This window comes from Leptosomus discolor, chromosome 20 (assembly GCF_034619465.1).
Source record: "Leptosomus discolor isolate bLepDis1 chromosome 20, bLepDis1.hap2, whole genome shotgun sequence".
NCBI classification, from domain to species: domain Eukaryota; kingdom Metazoa; phylum Chordata; class Aves; order Leptosomiformes; family Leptosomidae; genus Leptosomus; species Leptosomus discolor.
In genome coordinates, this window is record NC_141410.1 from 2863159 (window position 1) to 2884573 (window position 21415).

The window sequence follows — 21415 nt, forward strand, 5'->3', positions numbered from 1 at the left end:
GTTTTGCCATAAAAAGGAGCAAGGTCAAAGGACCTGCACAAGAGATCCAGTTTCTGGGAATCAAGTGGCAAGATGGGCGCCGCCAGATCCCAATGGACGTGGTTAATAAAATCTCTGCTATGTCCCCACCAACTAACAAAAAGGAAACACAAGCCTTCTTAGGTGTTGTGGGTTTCTGGCGAATGCATATTCCTGGTTACAGTCAGATTGTGAAACCTCTCTATGTAGCGACTCGAAAGAAAAACAGTTTTAACTGGGGCCCTGAACAGCAACAAGCCTTTGAACAAATCAAACGTGAGATTGTACATGCCGTATCTCTTGGGCCAGTCCGAACAGGACAGGACATTAAAAATATACTCTATACTGCAGCTGGGGATAATGGTCCAACCTGGAGTTTGTGGCAGAGAGCACCAGGGGAGACTCGAGGTCGACCCCTAGGATTTTGGAGCCGAGGATATAAAGGCTCTGAGGCCAACTATACCCCGACTGAAAAAGAAATACTGGCAGCGTATGAAGGAGTCAGAGCTGCTTCGGAGGTGATTGGTACTGAAGTACAGCTCCTCCTGGCACCATGGTTGCCAGTACTAGGCTGGATGTTCAAGGGTGAGGTTCCTTCTATTCATCATGCCACTGATGCTACCTGGAGTAAGTGAGTTGCCTTAATCACACAGAGGGCCCGGATAGGAAACCCCAATCATCCAGGAATTTTAGAAGTCATTACTGATTGGCCAGAAGGTAAAGACTTTATAATGACACCAGAAGAAGGGGTAACACGTGCTGTAGAAGCTCCACCATATAATCAGTTGCCAGATAATGAAAAGCAATATGCTCTGTTCACTGATGGATCCTGCCGCCTTGTAGGGAATCGTCGGAAGTGGAAAGCTGCTGTGTGGAGTCCCACACGACGAGTCGCAGAAGCGGCTGAGGGAGTAGGTAAATCGAGTCAGTTTGCTGAGGTAAAAGCCATCCAGTTGGCCTTGGACATTGCCGAACGGGAAAAGTGGCCAGTACTCTATCTTTACACTGACTCATGGATGGTAGCTAATGCCTTGTGGGGTTGGCTGAAACAGTGGAAGCAGAATAACTGGGAGCGCAGAGGTAAACCAATTTGGGCTGCTGCATTGTGGCAAGACATTGCTGCCCGGATGGAGAAACTAGTTGTCAAGGTACGTCATGTAGATGCTCACGTACCTAAAAGTCGGGCCGCTGAGGAACATCGAAACAATCAGCAAGCGGATCAGGCTGCGGAAGTGTTCCAAACAGACCTAGACTGGGAACATAAAGGTGAACTGTTTCTAGCTCGGTGGGCCCATGACACTTCAGGACATCAGGGAAGAGATGCGACGTACAAGTGGGCTCGTGATCGAGGGGTGGATTTAACTATGGACGCTATTGCGCAGGTTATCCACGACTGTGAAACATGCGTCTCAATTAAGCAAGCTAAACGGTTAAAACCTTTGTGGTATGGGGGACGATGGTTGAAATCTAAGTATGGAGAGGCCTGGCAGATCGATTATATCACATTGCCTCAAACCCGCCAGGGTAAGCGTTACGTGCTTACAATGGTGGAAGCGACCACCGGATGGCTGGAAACATATCCAGTACCTCATGCCACTGCCCGGAATACCATCCTGGGCCTTGAAAAGCAAATTTTGTGGCGACATGGTACTCCAGAAAGAATTGAGTCGGATAATGGGACTCGTTTCAAAAACAATCTTATAGACAACTGGGCTAAGGAACATGGTATTGAGGGGGTATATCATATTCCCTACCATGCTCCAGCCTCTGGGAAAATTGAATGGTACAATGGACTATTAAAAGCTACTCTGAAAGCAATGGGTGGTGGAACTTTCAAAAACTGGGACAAGCATTTAGCACAAGCCACCTGGTTAGTTAACACCAGAGGATCTATCAATCGAGCCGGTCCTGCCCAATCCGACCTTCTACATACAGTTGAAGGGGATAAAGTCCCTGTGGTGTGTGAAAGGAATTTGTTGGGAAAAACTGTGTGGGTATTTCCTGCTTCGGGCAAAGGCAAACCCATTCGTGGGGTTGCTTTCGCTCAAGGACCTGGTCATACTTGGTGGGTAATGATGAAGGATGGTGAAGTCCAATGTGTACCTCAAGGGAATTTCACTTTGGGTGAGAACACTTAATTCTGACCTGTACAGTGTTAATTGCTACATAATACTAACAGTGTTCAATAAGTGTCTTTCAGAATAACTGGAGCTAGCCTCATCGAGTGACGTCCAACAACTTCTTCGAGATGGACTTGCAAACCCTGGGCACGAACCACAACGAACTTCATGACATCTTTCCTGCCCTGAGAGACTGCTATGGAAGAATGGAAATCCATAATCATGAACTAAACAAACCTAATGAACTTTCATGTAAAAAGACAAATTATAAGCTAGTAATCAGTATGACGTAAATGGTATGGAATAAGGGGTGGAATGTCCTGCTTTGGGCTAAATCAGAACTAATTCTGGTTTAGTGCTTTAACTTTTCAGTTAAGTCCCCTCTAACTACCAGCACTTTCTGAAACAGCAGCCTGTTTTTCCAGACAGTGACTGCTCCCAGCAGTGATAAGGCCTGATGTTTATAGTTCGTACCAAGGGATGGGATGCAGAGAGGCCCTTGCTTATACTTGTTCTTATGGCGACCAAGGTCACTGCTAAATCTTGTACTGCGTGTTGGGGTGCCAGGAGTGAAAAGGGTCGCACCTACAGGGAGGAGCGAACTGGACAGGTGACCCAAACCTGACCAACAGAGTATTCCATCCCATAGACGTCATATTCAGTATAAAGCTGAGAGATCACGAGGGTCTCGCCCCTTCGCTCCCCTTCGCTCTTCTTCGATGGCCGACATCTGAGGAGGACTGATCCGTGCATCCCTGAATCCAGTGCCTGAGTCCAGCTCCTGCATCCCGTCCCTGTCTGCTGCCGAGTCCAGCCTGGGACTGCCCCAGTGCCAGCCCTGCGGTGTAGTGATGACGTATGGTCATCGGGGGGGGGGGGGGGGGGGAGTTGGGTTCGCTATTGGTTTTGTCTATATTTGTACATACTGTATAGATTTCATTTTTTTCCTTATTCTTATTCTTATCTTTTCTTTTATTGTTATTGTTCCATTAAAGCTGTTTTAGTTTTCTTTTCCAAACCGTAAAGTCTCTCTCTCCCTTGTTCTCTCTCCTTTTCCCTTTTGGGAGGGGAGAGGGGTTAGTAGAGAGCGTCTGTCATTCGTTAGTGGCCGGCCCAGCCTCAAACCGTGACAGTCAGCTTGCAACCCAATTCTGGAAGGAGAAAGTCAGTTTTTCCACCGACCGGCAGCCTCAGCTGCGCCCTCGGTAACCGTGCAGGATAAGGAGGCCCAATTTCTGCTCCTAGAGCATAAGCATTCTTGGCTTCCCAGCCCAAAGCCCTGCCCTAACACCCACGTCGCACCCAGGTAAATTCCTCTAACGCCCGTGCCACACGACAGCCCGACGGCCTGGTGCCGCCACGCGCCAGGGGAGGTTTTACAAACGCTTGTTTACAACACGACTCGCCCCAGAGCCCAGCAAACTCACGGGGATGGAGCCTGCGCCGCGCCAATTCCTTGTGCTTCAGCAAGGCTGCGTGTAGAAAGGCTCTGGCTGTTCCCAAGACGCCAAGAACCTCTCTGCCAGGCAGCCCGACTTACCTGCCCAGTAAAGGAGCTGCTGTAGCACGGCACTGCCGTGCTCTGCCATGCTCCCTTCACCCCTTCTTGCCCATTTCGCAATCGCCCAGCAGCAGGGCCCCGCACCACCACGCCCAGTAGAAGCTCCCTGCTGAACCAGCTAGGGACAACACACGTTGCTGAAGACTCTGCAGTCCTCCTCACCTGAAGAAGAATCTCTTCCCGAGCACGTCAACTGATGCGCTCTGCACGCATATTTAACAAAATTCTTTATTTACATTTCAAACTGTGAGAAAACCCAAAAAAGGTAAGATGCCAATGATGAAGTAATTTCAGGAGAACGTCAAGAGCGCGGATCTGGCCTGCAGAGAGGACTGGGGCAGTGGGGGAACCGGCTGGAGATGGAACGGCATGGAGCCAGCACAGGCCTAAGCACCGGCAAAGGAACGCTGAAACGCAGAAGAAACAGGTCCGAAACGCTGGACGGCCATTCCCGACTCATCCTACAACAGCAAGACCGTGCAGTGACACTGGGTGCCGCCTCAGCGGTTTTCACGGGAGCGCTACTTGCTGCACGCATCAGCTCACCCTGAGCCAGAGAACGCGGGCGTCCTCCTGGGTCTCCATGCCGGGCCTCTGCACCCGCCTCCGAACCCAAACCCACCAGTGCCTCTTTCTCCCGGCTGATTTTAAAGGGTCTGGACAAGTAACTGACTCAGCTGGCTGAAGCTGGGCAAGGCAGATGCCCTCCTTGTCTCCAGGCAGCTGAGAGGCAGCAGGCTGCAGAAAGGCAGTTCCTAAAACCTGGCTGGGAAGTCAGCGAGGTGGCACCGGCCTCGTCCCTAGAAGGGAAAAGCTGCCGGTCTCAAGCTGGATCTTGGCCAGAGATCATGTGCTCCAAGCAGAAATGATGAACAAGCCTGGGCCTGAGGACAGCCCTAAAGGGGACCCCACCCATCAGCACGGGTCTGCCCATCTGCAAGAAAGCCTGGGAACAAGGTCGTCCCTCTCTTCAAAAGCCTATCGACGCCACCAGAAGTACCAGGGAAACGAAAGAACAATTACATCCCCTGTTGTCACTTCATCAAGCAGGAGGAGCTCCCCAGAGTCTGGAGTGCCACAGATCTGAAAGACTCTGTTATGGAAGCGGGGACAAAGCGTCTTCGTGGGCAATTCCAGACCTCTCTGGAAATCATCGAATGGAAGGCCAAAAACGGTGGGGATTTGCTGGCGCTTCACTGAGCTGAGTCAGCTCTCTACAGACTCAAAGGACTGCGAAACTAAGTCAAGAGAAAAGGAAAGGAGCAGAGCAGCCCAGAGGCTGATTGCACTGGCGGCCACACTTACCCCATTTCTGTTTCACTGCTCTACATTTCCCCACACTGGGAGATCACAACCGGCAGCTTGGGTTTGTTGTTTGGACCCGTCGGCACATTCTGAGGACAGACAAACGTATAGCGTTAAACCTCATAAAAGCTCGGCAAATCCCGCGAGTGACAGGTACTCCAAGACCGGCTGAGAGAGAGATGCCTACAGCATCAGGAACCGGGAAATCCAGACACAGCTCCGAGTCGCACAGAAGCACCATCACGCATTTGGGCAACGGACCCAGCCATAAGCTGCTGCACTCTCTCTGCGGGCAGAGGTTTGGGATACAGACCAGACCCCGATCCCTCCAAGGGGAGGGAAGGCACAGAGCTAAAGCCAGAGAGCTCCTCCTGAGATACAGCAGGCATCACGTCGCTTGAGGCTGCTCTGGCCTAAAGCTTGAAAGTTACTAATTACAGCTGCAACACGCGAAGCAAACTTGCCTTTGTACGGCCTTTGCGGAATCCAAACACCAGACAGTCCCACAGCAACCCTCATTCTGAACCTCTCCTTCTGCTGGACTCAGCTGCTCCTTTCTGAGTCTCTTACTTATTTCCCTCAACTCGCCCCTCGCTGCAGTGACGCACAAGGCAGGCACACCGCAACCCTGCCATCGGTGCTCCTGGCAAAGAGGGTCAGCAACACGTGCATCACACCGCGCCGTACCCTTCCTTGCACGGGACCTTTTCTCAACACCGGACGGGGGTCAGCTCTGTGCTCGCCCCGCTTCCCAGACCGAGGGTGGAGGCCCTTGCGCACATTAGCCAGGCGCGGGCCAGGGAGTTAAGTTTCGCCCGTCTCGAACTCACCGCTGTTTGTTACATCTCCTCATCTCCTCAGACACCCAGTCACGACGCTGGAAGCCCTTCAGGAGATGACTTTCATTTTTCTTATCAAACACGCTGATCACGGATCAGCAGAACTGATCATTCAGCATCCACGGAATAATCCCGGGCAACGGCACAGAAGTGATCTGCTTCACACCCTCGTCTGGGTTGCTGACGGAACAGCTTTTCAATTCAGCTTCCCCAACAAATGCAAAGCGTCGCAAATAAAGCCACAGGAACACAATCCCCGCTCAAAGACCAACCAGCAACCACGACAGCACAGCATTTCTAAAGTCAATCTATAGGACAGCATTTGCCTCAACGCCTTTCCTGCCATTTTATAACAACGACAACCGGTAATACCAGTTATCAACGCTGCTGTTCCCTGGTACCCTCTAAACAGACAGCGGCAGAGAACAGAACCACCCTTGTCAATCCTCTGTACCACTTGCCCAAGGGGACGTTCGCGGAGAAATAGGCAAATTCAACTTACTTCCATTTTTCTCATGACCAACAGCCCATCGACGATTTTACCTAGAATGAGAAAATTCTTCCATCTCAATACGGCCGGATTTACCTTTGCTCCCCGCCACTCATCACAGGTACATGCACTTTTGTTCCCGCTGGAAAGTCTGGTGCAGTGTAAAGCTACTGGCCACGTCAGGGCTGGCTTCCGAGCTCTAAACGGGCAAAGGAAACGATCCCTCTTAAAACGTGCTCCACAGGCGAGGGGCGAAGAACAAGCAGTCCCCGGCTGTTTCTTCGAGCAGCTGCGCCACAGGCAGTGTCCCTCAGCCGGGACGCCAGGCCGCCGCTGCCGGTACTCACCGAACACGACGGGTTTCCCATCCAACCAGTCACATTTGGAGCACGTAACGAAAAACTGACAGCCGTTGGTACTGGGACCACTGTTTGCCTGGGGGGAGAACGGCAAAATACCAACAGTGTACAATCAAAGACTTGCCAAAACCGAAGGCAGACGCGCCTCACGTAGGAAAAAGCTGTTGCTCTAGACCCAGCCTAGCTTCTTTTTAGCTTGTGGCTACACAAACCACGGGCAGCAGATACGCATCCGCAGGAGAGCACCCCGGGCTGGGACGCGGCACGCCACCCAGTCTGGTCATGCCGCTCTCACCAACTTCCCACCGTACTTCTACGCAGGCACGTTCAGCACAAGATCGCGCTGAAATCTGGGCTCTAGGGCACGCTCCTGAAAAAAGGCCAAACTTTTTGGTGGCGAGTCCTTCCTGGCTGCAGTATTGTCCCGGGGAAAACTGAAGAGACAGAAACCAGGGCAGAAAAAAAAAAGCAGCTTCCTGCTAGTTGGAAGGTTTCCTCAGGACAAACCAACCCAAACGTGTCTGTTCTGACGACCAGGATGAGAAAGGCAACGATCCCAGCGGCACAGGGCTCACGGAACAGCGCGATGCGGACGGCAAATTGAATTCACACCTGAGCGCAGCACCCGGAGCGTGCGCGCTCTGCTAAGAACACGTCTCTGCCACGCTTAAGTCCATTCCGGTTTTTCAAAGCTCTTTGGACACCCAGGAGATACTAAAGCCCGTTTCTGGGCCGGCAAGTGAACTGGGCACGTTTTGCAGCTGCAGGGCTGCACGGGACACAGTCCCGTGGCATTTTTACTTATCGCTAGCCAGCTGCGGAAGGACCCAGCTGGGAGGGACCACGGCTTGGCCCGGCAGAGCGACTCCGGAGCCACGCCGCTTTCACACAAAGCTGCCGAGACCAGCGCGGGATCCCTCGTCCCACGCCACGGCACACTGCTCGCTTAGCTGTGTCGTGACACCTCTTTCTGGGCCGTGCTTGGAACGGGAGGAGTAACTAATGCACATGGCGAATGCTCTAAGCAAGTGCTTTAAGGGCAGGGCAGCTGAAAGAGCTGGGCGAGAAGCAGCTGCGGACAGGAACGCTGCAGCACCGGCTCCCCTTGCTGTCTGTGGCCAAAGTCAGGGTACTGTTCCTACCAGGCAACGGGCAACGCTTGCAGTTTTTCCTACAGCGTGGAACAGGAAGCCTATGTTAGCAAAGGCACCCTGGGAACGCTGCTACGGCTTCGGAACGCCCCACCTCTTTGCCTCCCCCTTGCTGAGGTCAGTGCTCGGTAACAGCATCGGGGAGGAAGAAAACCCCACCGCTTGCCACCCTACACAAACCGCAAGAGCCACCAAGCTCTTCTCAAAGCTCATCGAGCAAAGCCTGCCCCAGCCCTCCAACGGGGGAAAAGAAAGGATGCTGCAGGATCATCATCGGGACTTCGCTGTTCCTCCACGCATTAACCCACGAGCAGCCTTCTGACGAGCACTTACACAGCCGGTCTTTCAGCCCTTGGGTCCAGCGGTGGAGATGTCTGTTGCCTGGCAAAGACCCGATACACCCAGGAAAAGGGCACAGAGAAAGTACCTAAAGCTTTTCCGTCTTACAACGGCAGTGTTTTCTACTCACCATAGAGAGCAGCCCAGGAGCAGAGTGTTTCAGCTTGAAGTTTTCGTCGGCAAAAGGACCCCTGTATATACTGGCTACTCCGGTGCCGTCTCCCTGGGTGACAGAGGTGCCCCGTCAGCCTCAGCGCTTGTTCTGAGCCAGCGCTACCCAACGGTTCAGTTTATTAAAACACAAATTTAAAAGCCCCACGCAAAAGGACAGGGCTCAACTCTGCCCCAAATGGATGCTCCCCTGCCCTCGATACGCACCAGGAGCCAACACATTCAATGTCTGGTGCAAGCCCTAATGCTTGAGCAGCTCCAGGGGAAGGAATAAAGCCCGCGGGGGCATCGCAGCAGCATCGCAATTAGCGACCACCTAAAGTCTGCTGCGGCTGAGCCGCCTGCCGTGCGGTCGCTCCCCTCAGCGACTTTCAGACAACCAAGTTTTAGGAAGTTTGGATTAAAAAAGCTTCATCACGCCCCCTCACGTTTTGAAACGCTTCCACAAAAGAAATCATTTTACTGGGTCCTAGGACAGCCAAGAGACCCCGCGGTCCTCCAGCCTTCCCCACACACTCTGCTTCTCCCCAACTCAGAGCACGACCACCACTGCCGGCACAAACTCTGTCCTCTTTTGGCACAATTCACTGACAAAAAGTTCGTTTGCACGGAAACGATCTCTTGCACCACATGCTTCTCGGTTGCCTACTTAAGGTCACTCTCCGCAAAGCAAAGACAAACTCGCAGGGTTTCTTGTTCGGGGGGACAGGAGAAGGCGGGGAAGGACAACAGGGTAAAAAAAAAAAATCTTTGCCAATTTGAAAAGCCTCGAGCTGTACTGCCACGGGGCTTTTTAGAGAGGAACTCTTTGGGGGAGGAGAGGGTATGTGCACACAAGACTCACGATTCCTTTCCAAGTACATTACAGCCTGCTGCAGTGAGATGGCAGCAAAGCTACAAGGAAACCTCCAGTGACTACTGGGGACCTCAAAAGAGAGCCAACAGAGCCCCCAAATCAGCACGCACCCTTGGAAACAGTGCCTATTACACCACGCAGGAGAAGCCCCAAAGGAATACAGAGGTACATACGTTTACAAAGTCACCTCCTTGGATCATGAAATCCTTTATCACCCTAAACAAGGAAAAGAATACTTAGTTCTCAGCAGACAAATGCCTCAAGAAGAATACTACGTGGTAAAAAGGAGTTTGGCCTCGCAGCAGCACCACGGAAGTTATCAGGGCCTACGAACGCTACAGTCTCAAGTCTACCACAAATATTAACTACTGGTTGCTATCAGGTGATTTGGGAGCCACTGCTCTTCGACCAGGGACAGCGATTAGGTGACAGATGCCAGAAAATGATCTCTGACCTGGCCCACCAGGAACGGGGGATCCCTCCCAGTGACCCCAGCGTACACGTCTGACAGCGCCCCCAAATCCCCCACAGCTACAGAAGGACAATTAGCTGCCACCCACAAAGGCCTCCCAGACCAGTAACGCCTTGAAGGCGCGTCTCAAAACCCCAGCTGGCTCAGGCTGCTATTTAGGTGCCTGAACAAAAGCAGGGGAATTACCTGTGGAAAGTGCTTCCTTTATAACCCACAGGGACACCATCTTTCCTGCAAGGAAATAAACAGGAACATCACTGCGACTCACTGGACAGCCCACGCAAAACCCTCCCAGGGATCCGGAGCCCCAAAGGGCTGCCCTGTACCTCAGCAGCTGCCTTGATACACAACCAAGCGCTGCAGCCTGGCTCTCAGCTGGTGCTCTCGGAGGCACAGGGAAACCTCCGGTGGGCCCTGCACATGAACTGACGGTGTTCCCTACAACCTCCACACCATCACCTTGACGGGATCCCGCGGCAAGCTGCAGCACGGGCGGCTGCGGGTTGCAGACAGGCCGTTCTAGAGCGACCTGAGCACGAACACAGTCATGCCCAAATGGCAAAGTCTGCCACCTCCGCGACTCACCGACGAGCCCGGCACAACTTCATCCCAGCAGGTTTCTCTCCCTCTTTCCTTTTGTACTGGGACAGTGAGAGAAAATCCCAAGTGACCCTCCTTCCTACTTGCCCAGCCCTCTTTCTCGCAGTAGCCTACTTAAAAAGACCCACTAGAACCCACTTACCTGAATTCCCCCGTACAAAACTGCCTGGAAAACAAAAAAGAGAGCAGAGCGTGAGGCACATCCGTCGGCCCGTGGCAAAATAACCGGGCGGCGAGGAGAGCCCTACCGTGACCTTAAGGCAGCCCCCTTCATAGATGCACCGGGCCTATCGGAAGCTCCACCGAGGGAGCAGAGAGGGACCGGAGGCCTTCACCTTCCAGCCAGACGGGCTCCCCCGGGGATCAGCATGCTGCACCGTCACATCTCTCTGGCAACGCAGAGAGGAGCAAAGCAGGTGCAGCAGTTCGCGGGGGCAGGCAGTCGCTCTGCCACCAGAGACGTTCCTGCACCGAAAACCCTTCGCAGGCCGGCTCCAGGCTGAGCCGCAGGAACGCCGGCCGCTCCTCACCTGAAGTTCTCCGCCGTTTTGGGGACAACGTCGGCGAACAGCTCCATCTTCATGCGGCCGACCTCCTGGGCAAGACGGCGGCCACATGAGCCTTCTGGGCCCCACTCGCACCCACCGGCCTCCCCACCGCTGCACCCAGGCAACTCCCGCCAAGTCAGCCTCCTGCTGCAACCCCAGCCCTGCAAGCCCCCTCCCGATGCAGCCCTGCACCTCCACACCCCTCCCCCGCAGCACTGCCCCAAGCCCCTGCCCACGCGCCCCTGCAACCCCACAGCCCCCGCTGAACCCCGACGCGCCCCTCCAACCACTTGCGCCCCTCACAGCCCCACGACGGACCCTGCGACCGCCCCCTCCCAGCGCACCCCCACCCTTGCGCTCCTACACTCCCCACGAGACCCAACAGCCCCCCCCGCACCCCGGCCAACCCCCTCCCGCACCACCAACAAAAAGACCCCGCCCTGCACCCCTGGCCGCTCCCCTCCCCTCCCCAACAAGCCCCCCCCGCCCTCCCGCTGCACCCCCGCAACACCCCACCGCACCCCCGCCGGCCCCTCCCGCTGCACCCGCGGCCCCCGGCCCCGCCGCGCGGCTCCCGAGAGCCCCAGGGGCCGGGGCCGGGGCCGGGGCCGGGGCCGGGGCCGGGGCGGCGGCGCCCTCGCCCACCTGCCCGCCGATGGCGACATCGAAGAAGACCACGGGGTTGTTGGGGTTGGACGCCAGCACCGCCATCGCGGCCGCCTCTCCCGGCAGCGGCCGCGGCAGCGGGAGGCGGGGCGCGCACGCGCCTTCCCTCGGCTGCCCTCCCTGCCTGCCGGCGGGCAGCGGCGGGGGCTGGCGGCCCCGCAGCCGGGGCTCTGTGGCCCCGGCCCGCCCCGGAGTCGACCCGCCAGGCCGGGCGGCGCCGGGAGGGTGCCAGGGGCCTGCGGAGGGCTTGAGGAGATTGGCGTTCCCCTGGGCTTTGTCCCTCGTGGGCAGCTCTCGGCTCCCTTCTTGGCAGGGCCGGGCTGCTGCCCTCTGGCCCTTGGCGCCGGCCCCGCCGGGGGAGACCCCAGCCTGCTGCCTCCAGGATGGCTCCTGCCCCCGGGGCTTTCCTGGGCAGCTTGGCAGGGCCGGGCTTCAGCAGGGGGCAGGGCCTGGCCTTCAAGCACGTCTCCTCCTGCCTTAGTGCGGGCCTGCTGCAGCGCAGAGGGTAGACAGGCCAGCTCCAGTGCCCCACGGGAGACTTCAGGGAGCGCTGGCGAGCGGCACTGCTGCGGCCATCACCAGATTGAGGATTTGGGGCTACTGCTTAGCGACCCCCTTGCTCTTCCCACCTTGCCTTGAAGAGCAAGAATTCTAATTGGCGAATAGCAGTAGGAGAGACTAATGATTATGCTGGGAAAGTAAGTCTCAAAGGGAATAAATGATCAAATACGAAATACAATCTCTATTGCCAATGCTGCTAGCACGCCCCTGTAAAATCCCAGACCGAAGGTCTTCATTAACCAATGCTCTGTTCGTGGTTAGAAACAAGGACAGTCTGTTGTAGTCCAAGATGTCTGCCAGACAGGATTTATTACGGTACCCGCTGTGTGTAATCCTTGAATCATGACCAAAGCAGCTGCGAGCCCCCGGAGACCCAGCAGGAGCATCGACACCGTTCGAGGCCGTCTGCCCCCAAGCCCAACGGGACGCAGCGGAAACGAAGGAAGAGCGACAGCAGGGAACTGCAGCCTCCGGCAGCCTTCAGCAGAGGTGGCTCCAGGGCAGCAGCCAGGGGGTTGTGGGTGCTCCAGAAGGAAGCCCGAGCGGTCCGGGCTGTCCCAAACGGCACGTCATGGTGACCGGGGTGCCCCGAAAGGTACACGGAGGAGTCGTGAAAGGCACAGCAAGGGAGATGGGGTGCAGGAGAAAGTGCAGCAAGGGAGATGGGGTGCAGGAGAAAGCACACGGCGGGGCCTGGAGCTGCAGCCAAAGGCACAGCAAAGATTTGGGGGAGCCCGAAAGGCACACCGCGGGGCCTTGGGCTGCTCAGAAAGGCGTCCTTAGGGGCTTTATCGTCCTGAATGGCAGTGCAATTGCCGTGGAGATCACTGAAATTCACACCTGGGGGGCTGGGGCACCCTGAAAAGCACAGCCGCGGGCGGCAGGAGCAGCTAAAGGCTAAGTGAGACGTGCAGGGGAAGCCCAAAAAGCCGAGCAAGGGTCTCGGAGCAGCCCAAAATGTACCCTGGTGGCCTGGGGTAGCCCTCTGGCAGACAGACAGAATGCTCTATGGTGTACCAAAGGGCACACCCACACACCCAGGGGTTTTGGGCGCACTGAAAGGCACGTTGAGGGGCGCGGGGAGACCCAGCATCACACCCAGGGGTGCAGCGTGTGCCCAAATCCATGCGCAGGGGGGCTGGGCACACCAGTCGCTTCCCCTTGGCCCCGTGGGCTGTGTGTGTGCAGAGAGGCTCTGAGCGTGCGGGCCCCTCTGCCCCGCCCAGCCCCCAGAGCCTTATGATGTCACTCAGCCGTTCATGACGTCAGCGCACAGGTCCACTAGACCTGGGGCGCTGGCACAGTCCCTGCACACACCGTACCTGCTGGTGCTGCTGGTGCTGTGCCAGTGGCTCTGGCGGTGCTGGTGCTGCCAGTGCAGCCAGTGCTGTTGCTGCTGGTGGAGCTGGTGGAAGCGGTGCTGCCGGTGCCGGCGGTGCTGGTGCTGGTGTCACTGGTGGAGCTGGTGCTGGCGGTGGAGCTCAGCCCGTAGGCAGCTGCCCGTGCCCTGCCGATCCTCGGGGCTCGGCTCCGCCGCTCGCAGCCGGCCCCCCGCAGCGCCCGCCGAGTCCTGCCGGCCCCTGCTGCCCGGGGAGAGGGGAGGCGAGGCCGTGCAGTGCCCGTTCCCACGGGGCCATGAAGAGCATCTGGCGGTTCCTGCGGCGCAGGACGGCGCGGGTGGTGCCCGAGCCCTCCGGGAGCCGTCGTGCCGATGAGCTCCGGCCGCACGGCCGGGACCAGCTGCACCCTGCGGCCGCCACCATCGACTGCGCCCCGTTGCGGCCGGTGCAGGAGCCCGACACCGGCCGCTGGGGCGAGGAGTCTGCCCTCCGTAAGGCGCCACCAGACCAAGAAGCCGTCGAGGAGAGCAACAGCTCTGGGGGGGCGGTACGTAAACCCAAACATTTTAAATTGCCGTCCTCCTCGTAGGACGGCGCTACACGCCAGCGTGAAATCAGACCTTTCCTCGAGTCATGTCCGATGCAGAGTTGTTGACAACTCTTTTCTAAGCTGACGTCAAGCTGGTGGGAGTCCTGGTTCTCGGAAATGCTGCCCCTCTCCCCTCTTCTGAGCTGCTTTCCTAAGTTCTGCCAATCTGTGCTCTTTATCTCTGAACAGACAGGGTCGGGTTCATCCCCTTCCCACCCGAGCCCTGGAAGCCGTCAGCCGTCAGATATCGTTGATGCGGAAGTGCTTCAAATAATTGTCCGATTGCTCAGCGTGCGTGAGCACATGTCTCTGGTGCAAGAAACCAACCAGAGCTTGTCTCAGCAGCTGAGCAGAGCTGAAAGAGAAGTGGAAGAACTGAGAAAAGCCCTCTCGGAAAAGACATCGGCTTTACACGTAACACAAAGAGAATTACTTCAGGTCCAGAATCAAGCAAAGGAGCAGCATGCTGTACTCCTTGAGACAGACCAGGAGACGAAAGACACCATCGAGGAGGCAGAAGAGCTGCAGGAGGAACTGGCCAAGCTGAGAAGTGAAAACCTTTTCCTCCGTCGGCAGCTGGGAGAGGCGCAGGAGACCGCCCAAGCACAAGCGGTGAGTGATGCCTTAGGAAGCGAGGCCGTCAGAGTAGAAGAAGGGGTGAGGTGAGCACTGCCCCCTTTTGATGGAATTGCAAAGGTTTTCGCAAGCCCTGAGACGCGCTTAGACATCTGTATGTACGCGTATGCACTGACTGGCTTTACCCCGCTTCCTACTTAAACGCCCTTAAGATTCCCAAAATATTTTAGGAAAAAGGTCTGTTATTTGTGGGAGCATACCCAAGATAATAGAAGCCAAATCTGATGGCTCCACTCTTGTCTCTAAAACTCGGGGTCTCTGAAAATACTGGCAGTAGGGCTGGCAGGCCAGGAAGCCCAGACCACCTTCTTGCCGAGGAGATGTGCTGCAGTTTGCTACCTGGTAAATGGCAAAAGCTTGTGTTTTCCGTGGCATCACTTCTGCCGTGTTCTTGCACTAATCAGTGGGTTGGGTTCTGAAGTGTGCAGGATCAAATGAGGTGCAGAAAAGGATTATTATTGCTAATTCCCGATAAAGTGTCTGGTAGCCATTGGAGAGGTGGTGCTTCTCATGGGCTTTGACACCAAGACGTGCAGAAGTGCTTTGAGTAGAAGCATGGAAACCTTTTGTTCCTGTGACTCAGACAGGGAGGGATCAAAGGGATCCGTATCAGATCCTGGCCTATACATTCAGAAGGTTTTTAATCCATGTCCAAATTCAGTCCGAGATTTCAAAGCTGCAGCAAAAGCTAAAGGATTCAGAACACCAACTCCAGCTGGCAGAGGCCCATGTTTCAGAGAAGAAACTCCTGGAGGGGGAATTGAAGGGGACCCGAGCAAATGAAGCTTGTGCGCAGCAAGAACTTCACGAGGAGCGGCTGAACAGGTACCCAGAGCTGGGGAAGGGCTGTGCTGGGTGCGGAGGGGAGGCGTGTGCCAGCAAATGCTGCTGGGCCAGCCTGCAGCTCCCTGCTGCAGCTCCACGGCTGGCCCTAGGCGGGCTCAAGGAGTCAGGGCAGCACGGGTTTTACCTCCTTTGTGTCCTTTGGACCTGCCAGTGTCCCTGGCAGAGCTCCCCCCATCCCCTCTGTGTCAGATTTGAAAGAGCTTTGGAGGCTTCAGCTGCCTCAGAAGGTGCGTGGCCCCTCCTGCCAGCCCAGTGATTTGGTTTACCCTCCAGCTGCCGGCAGGGCCCTTTCTTGTGCCGCTGGCATTGAGGATCCCGGACACAGCACGCACCTTTCACGTGCCACTGGGAGGTGGGGACAGCCAGGACGTCCTGATTTCTTTCTGCCCTCGCTGTTGCCCAGGGCAGGTGCAGAGCAGCGTGGTGTTGGGTTTAGATCCCAGCCAGCCTTAAATTCACGGAGGCAGGCCTCCACGTCAGTGTCTCACTGTCAGCCCAACGTGCTTTTAGGAAGCCCCTGGAGCAGCAGGTGGAGGACCTGCAGCAGCAGCTCCAGCATTTGGGGGACGGAGACGTCGCTGGCCAAGACCCAGACGGAGCTGCCAGCCAAGACCAACTGGAGCGAGGTGAGCTGCCGCACAGACGGGTCCTCCTCAGCCGGGGAGATGCCGTGCTGGCGGCTGACTCCGTTTCTAAAGACTGTGTTTAAAGACTGAAGCTAATGGGACGGAGGAGTGACATTTTCAAACTCTGTCGGGGCCCACGGTGGGATTTAGAGATCAGCTTGGTGCCCAGGCTTTTTGGAAGCGTGTCTTCACACAAGAGGTGATGAGCCGTAGAGGACCGCTGCTGCCCAGGACTGCGTGACTCACGTCCCAGGCTATGGGGCAGGAGGGAGCTCGAGCTGTTTCTCTGCTGGTGTAGCCGGGATCCCCACGATCCGTGCCAGATGGGCAAGGGAAGGCAGAGGGGCTCTGCAGCTCCGCTCCCTGCCTGCTGGAGACCCAGCCCAGTGGACTCGGTGACGGCCTGCGGGTGCCATGGAGGGTGACGGACAGTCTGAGGAGGCTCGGGGGTAGATGAGGGCCGCCAGCTCCTTGGCTGGAGGAGGAGTATCCCAGACTTGGTCCAAGCGAAAGGCACCGACTGTCGCCCTGCGCTGCCTCACAGAGAGGCTGGGAGGAGCGTTGGGGCCGTGCGGGTGGCGGAGGCTCAGATGGAGTTTGCAGAATGACTCAGGAGAGGAACTTTGTTTTGTTTTCAGCTCCCCATCACGAGAACCACCAGGCTCTCTCAGCACCCTGCAGGCCACGCGAGACGTGAAGCCTGAAGGAGAAGCCGCAAGCCAAGACTCATCCTCAGGCTTGTCCCCCTCGCAAGCTTCTGAGATTGGGTACTCGAACGTAGCTTTGCCCGGAGAGACCACAGCCTCCAGCTGCAGGAGAGCCAGAGCATCAGCACTCGTTTGTAAATATAGGAGTGTTTTTAACAGTGGCGTGTTTTGGAGAGCATTACTGTCTGTGAATTGTTCAAGGAAGAGTCCTCTACTACCAGCCTACATTTGGACAGTACAGAATTGTTTGGATTACCAAGTGCAATGCCTGTTACCTAGTAGTCAGAGCGGGGAAATATTTGAAAGCTGGGTTAAAACAGGTCGGTCGTTTGACTGCTTGTTGCTTTTATCTTAGGAGAGCAAAAGTTTTCCAAAACTGAAATTTCAATTACATGTGCTTTACCAGAAGTTCTTTCCTTTTACATCTGACCGCTTGGAGGAATTACAGGGGATGGATGTTAACCTGACAGAAGATTCTACAGTGATTCCCTTTTCTAATCACCCTGATGGCGCAGCTGCACGGGGAAAGAGGTTTGTGAAATCTTGGCTTTTGGGCTCTTGGGGCAATCGCCAAATCGGCTGACCTGGCGATTTCTGTCATATAGTTCAACCACAGGATTCGACAGCTTTTTTGCAACTCGCCCAAGCGTCAGGGTGTGCGTGCGTCACCCCAGATCCCCCCGGAGGCTGGCATTTGTAGATAAACTCCGTAAAATGGAAGAGGGGTGGAAGGGGGTGAAGCCACCGGATCTCCCCCTGAACCCCAGTTCCTTGCCCAGTCCAAAATTACAAGCTTTGGAAACGAAACTGGGAGAAGTTGCCTTCCAGCACGTGCCCACTTTTCTCCGCTCCCCTCGATCTGTACTCGGACCCGGTCGTTCCCCTTTGCTCCTGCTCTTCCCCCTTCCACTTTGCTTCGTGCAAGCCTGCGGAGGGGAGCGGGAGGTGCCCGAGCACTGAGGGAGGGGACGAGAACGTGCGGAGAAGGAAGATGGGGGGCAAAAGGAGGGGCTCCGAGCGCAAGGATGACGGGTCCAGGGGCCAGAAGGGAGATGGAGGGGGCGAGGGAAATGGAATAGGCGCAGCAGCAAGGAGGGGACCTGGACATCCAGAGGAGCAAAGAGGGGAGATCCTGAACGCTCGCTAGGAGTGACGGAGGGGCCTCAAGGCCCCTTCCCCAGCCGGGGGCAATCCCAACCACAGCCCTGGAGCCACGGGGCAGAGCGGCCGCGCGGGCGGCCCCCGCCTGCGGCCCCGCTCCCAGGGCTGGGTGCAGCCCCGGCGCTCCCGGCTGCCGGGAGAGAAGCGGGAGTCAGCAGGCGGGAGCCCGGCAGCGTTAATCCCCGCGGCGGGGCGGGGCGGGGCGGGGCGGGGAGGCCGGGGGGGGGGACGTGGCGGAGCTGCCTCAGACACGTCCTGAGTGCAGTTAAAGCATCGCCATCAGCCCCCGGAGAACGGCGGCGGGGGGGGGGCTGCGCTGGCGGGGAGCGGACGGGCCCAAGCGCCCCGCTTGGCGCTTGAAGCCGGGTGGGGGACCGGGTCTAACCCCCCGCCCCAGGGGGCGGGCAGCGCGCAGAGGTCCCGAGCCCCGTGCCAGCCCTCGCGGGGAGGAGGGCAAAGGGTCTGCGCTTTGCCCACGGCAGTTTGGGACCTGGCTGAGGTGCCCCTCGGCCCCTCCACGCTGCAGATGCAGGGCCCAGGCTCGGCTCCCTCTGCCTGCGCTTGCGCTGCGCCCCCAGGAGCTCCTTTGCTTTCACCTGCCCGGGCAGTTCCTCCCAGAAAGAAATGCCTCCTGCTGGAGCCGTTTCGGAGCCAGGCTGCAGCCCCGGGCCAGAGGGCTCTTCGCAGCCTTGTCTTTAATGAGCCTTTTCCTCAGCATCCCATCCTTCCTGCCCAGGGGAGCTTCTCTGCCAGAGGGAGGGGGAGAGACTGGGGGGCAGCTGCCCTCCCTTCCCCTGAGCCCTTCTCTAAGGATCACCTTTCATTTCACCTCCTCTTTGCCTCCATCCCCTACGTCTTCACCTTACGTGGGCTCAGAGAGATCCAAGAGCTCTGCTGAATTCCCCAGGCGCAAGGTCCGGGGGAAACCCAGCCTTCTTGTCCACCAAGTCACTTTCCTCGGGCACTTGAAAAATGGGCTTGCCGGTCACAGATTCCTAGCCCTGCCCTTGCCTACGTCACTCCTCCCTCAGAAAAGGAGACAAACCTCACTCACCGGCAACCACCAAGAAGGTATCGGGGAGCTGACCCATCACTCCACCACCTTTCCGACCAAGGCGTATCCCCTCGGCATCAGCCCTTGCAACATCACCCCCAAAGGACTGCCCATTCCCCCATCCTAGCGTGAAAACTGGAAGCCAGGGACCCAGCTTCCCACGTTACACCACGGCCAGGGGGGGACTGGGGCCAAGGTCAGCCCATCGCAAGAACCGATGGGGGGGTATGGCCATAGGCCTTGTCAAGCTATCTTGGTCACTTACGGTTCCAGGAGATCTCCAAGTCGGCTAACGAAGGAAAGAGCTTTCCAACAGTCATACAGTCCCGCAAGGGATCTGCATCGGGACCGTGACCTTGAAACCAGAAGGATATCAAAACTGGACGATGCTCAGGAAGTCCAGAGAAAAACAAGCCTTAGAATACAATGGCAAATAGGGAATCCACCATGCAAGGGACCCTAGGGGAGGAAATTGTGGAGACACCTTCAAATCTCGGTGATGAAGCCTGCGAGGATGTTCATTTGGGGAAGCTCTGTGACCCCTGCTACGCGGGAAGCGAGACTAGCTGATCGCAGTGACAGAAACACATGCATCAGGCTGAGAAAGAGCTGCTGCCCCTGAAGCGTGGAGGCAAACTCTCTAACTCGCAGAGAGTTCCAAAGCAGGTCTGTTTAGCACAGCGCTGGGTGCAAGGGGGGTCGCTCCTCCTAGCTGGCACACGGGTCACATTCTACAACTCTATGTATTACCTCAAAACATGCATATTCATGAGTGTCTGCAATTAGTTCCGAGAATAGCTGGGGATATTATAATTGTTTCTCAGAAAGTATTATAACACGTTTCCTCCTCTTGGCGCGCGCGCGCTGCCATCTGGTGGTCATCCTTTGGGGACTTTCGGAGGAAGGCTCAGAGTCTTCTTCATCGTGTACTTTCTCATCCAAGCTCTTCCTACTGTCTCAAACATTTCAAGGCTGCTTCTGCTCCCTTATCCTGTGCTGGGTCTAGCTAGCTAATTGCTGCTCACTACTAAGCTATGCTAAATTCACTCTTTACTCCCCAGATCAAGCCTGGACCCAGCAATACGCTGCTTTCCCTCAGGAAAAAGTACAGTGAATTTGGGTACCCGCCTCAGCAGTGCAAACCTCAGCACTGCAGCTGGCAGGCAGAGCTCCCCCGAGCCGCCTGCAGCCAAGCTCCTGCCTCAGCAGCCCCCCAGGGAAGGGCCATCTGGACACATTTCCCGAGCAGCACCGGCAGCCCAGCCTCTCTCTTTTTGGTCACCTCTATTTCACAGCTGTCACCAGCTTCCAGTTTGCTCCTCGCTCTTGGGAATCTTTAACCCTCCTCCCACAGGAGAGACCCCTCTGGAAAGCGTTCTCGGGGCTGCAGAGGAAAGGGACGGTGTGCTTTGTGTTTCTTTCATCACCTGGGATTCTGCAGGTACAAGCAGGCGAGATGCCTCGGGCTGGACAGAAGTGAGCACGAGTGACTTCAGGAGCTGTGCAGCCCCAGGAATGGAGACCTGGAAATCCCGACAGCCGGAGCCTGCTTCAAGGACTTCAAACAGCCCCGAGACAACAGAGCACACCAAAGCCCGCCTGCAGGATCTGTCCTCCAGCACATCAGCGCTTGCCACCTCGCGCTGGGTAACGCCCAAGCAAAGGGCGCGGCCCGCACCTCCCCAAGACAGCCCCACACAACACACTCCTGCTGCCCGAGGAGCGGCGGGACGTCCCCGGGCGGTATGAAGCGCCTGCAGGTGACAGAACAGGCTTTGTCCCAGCTCCCTTACGTTTTCATCTGCCGGATGAGGAAACTCACGCCGTAGCCCAGCCTCCCCAAGGGGCGCTTGCGTGTCCCCCAGCAGGTAGGTCAGCTTGCAACCCAATTCTGGAAGGAGAAAGTCAGTTTTTCCACCGACCGGCAGCCTCAGCTGCGCCCTCGGTAACCGTGCAGGATAAGGAGGCCCAATTTCTGCTCCTAGAGCATAAGCATTCTTGGCTTCCCAGCCCAAAGCCCTGCCCTAACACCCACGTCGCACCCAGGTAAATTCCTCTAACGCCCGTGCCACACGACAGCCCGACGGCCTGGTGCCGCCACGCGCCAGGGGAGGTTTTACAAACGCTTGTTTACAACACGACTCGCCCCAGAGCCCAGCAAACTCACGGGGATGGAGCCTGCGCCGCGCCAATTCCTTCTGCTTCAGCAAGGCTGCGTGTAGAAAGGCTCTGGCTGTTCCCAAGACGCCAAGAACCTCTCTGCCAGGCAGCCCGACTTACCTGCCCAGTAAAGGAGCTGCTGTAGCACGGCACTGCCGTGCTCTGCCATGCTCCCTTCACCCCTTCTTGCCCATTTCGCAATCGCCCAGCAGCAGGGCCCCGCACCACCACGCCCAGTAG

At 56.8% G+C, this 21415-nt stretch overlaps 1 protein-coding gene across 2 annotated transcripts; it reads right to left on the reverse strand.

Moving 5' to 3' along the window:
• Nucleotides 1-5009: 5009 nt before the first annotated feature.
• LOC147414046 (peptidyl-prolyl cis-trans isomerase H-like) lies at nucleotides 5010-11540 on the reverse strand. Of its 2 annotated transcripts, XM_086476170.1 has the most exons (9): nucleotides 11475-11540; nucleotides 10812-10876; nucleotides 10424-10447; nucleotides 9868-9912; nucleotides 9383-9425; nucleotides 8313-8405; nucleotides 6681-6768; nucleotides 6346-6386; nucleotides 5010-5093 (listed from the first exon to the last, which is right to left on the reverse strand). In XM_086476170.1, the coding sequence occupies exons 1-9, from the start codon at nucleotides 11538-11540 to the stop codon at nucleotides 5025-5027; spliced, it is 534 nt and encodes a 177-aa protein (XP_086332296.1). In that variant the 3' UTR covers nucleotides 5010-5024. The 2 variants fall into 2 exon arrangements, with proteins under 2 accessions (XP_086332296.1, XP_086332297.1); XM_086476171.1 differs by lacking the exons at nucleotides 9868-9912; nucleotides 10424-10447.
• Between the last annotated feature and the right edge of the window lie 9875 nt (nucleotides 11541-21415).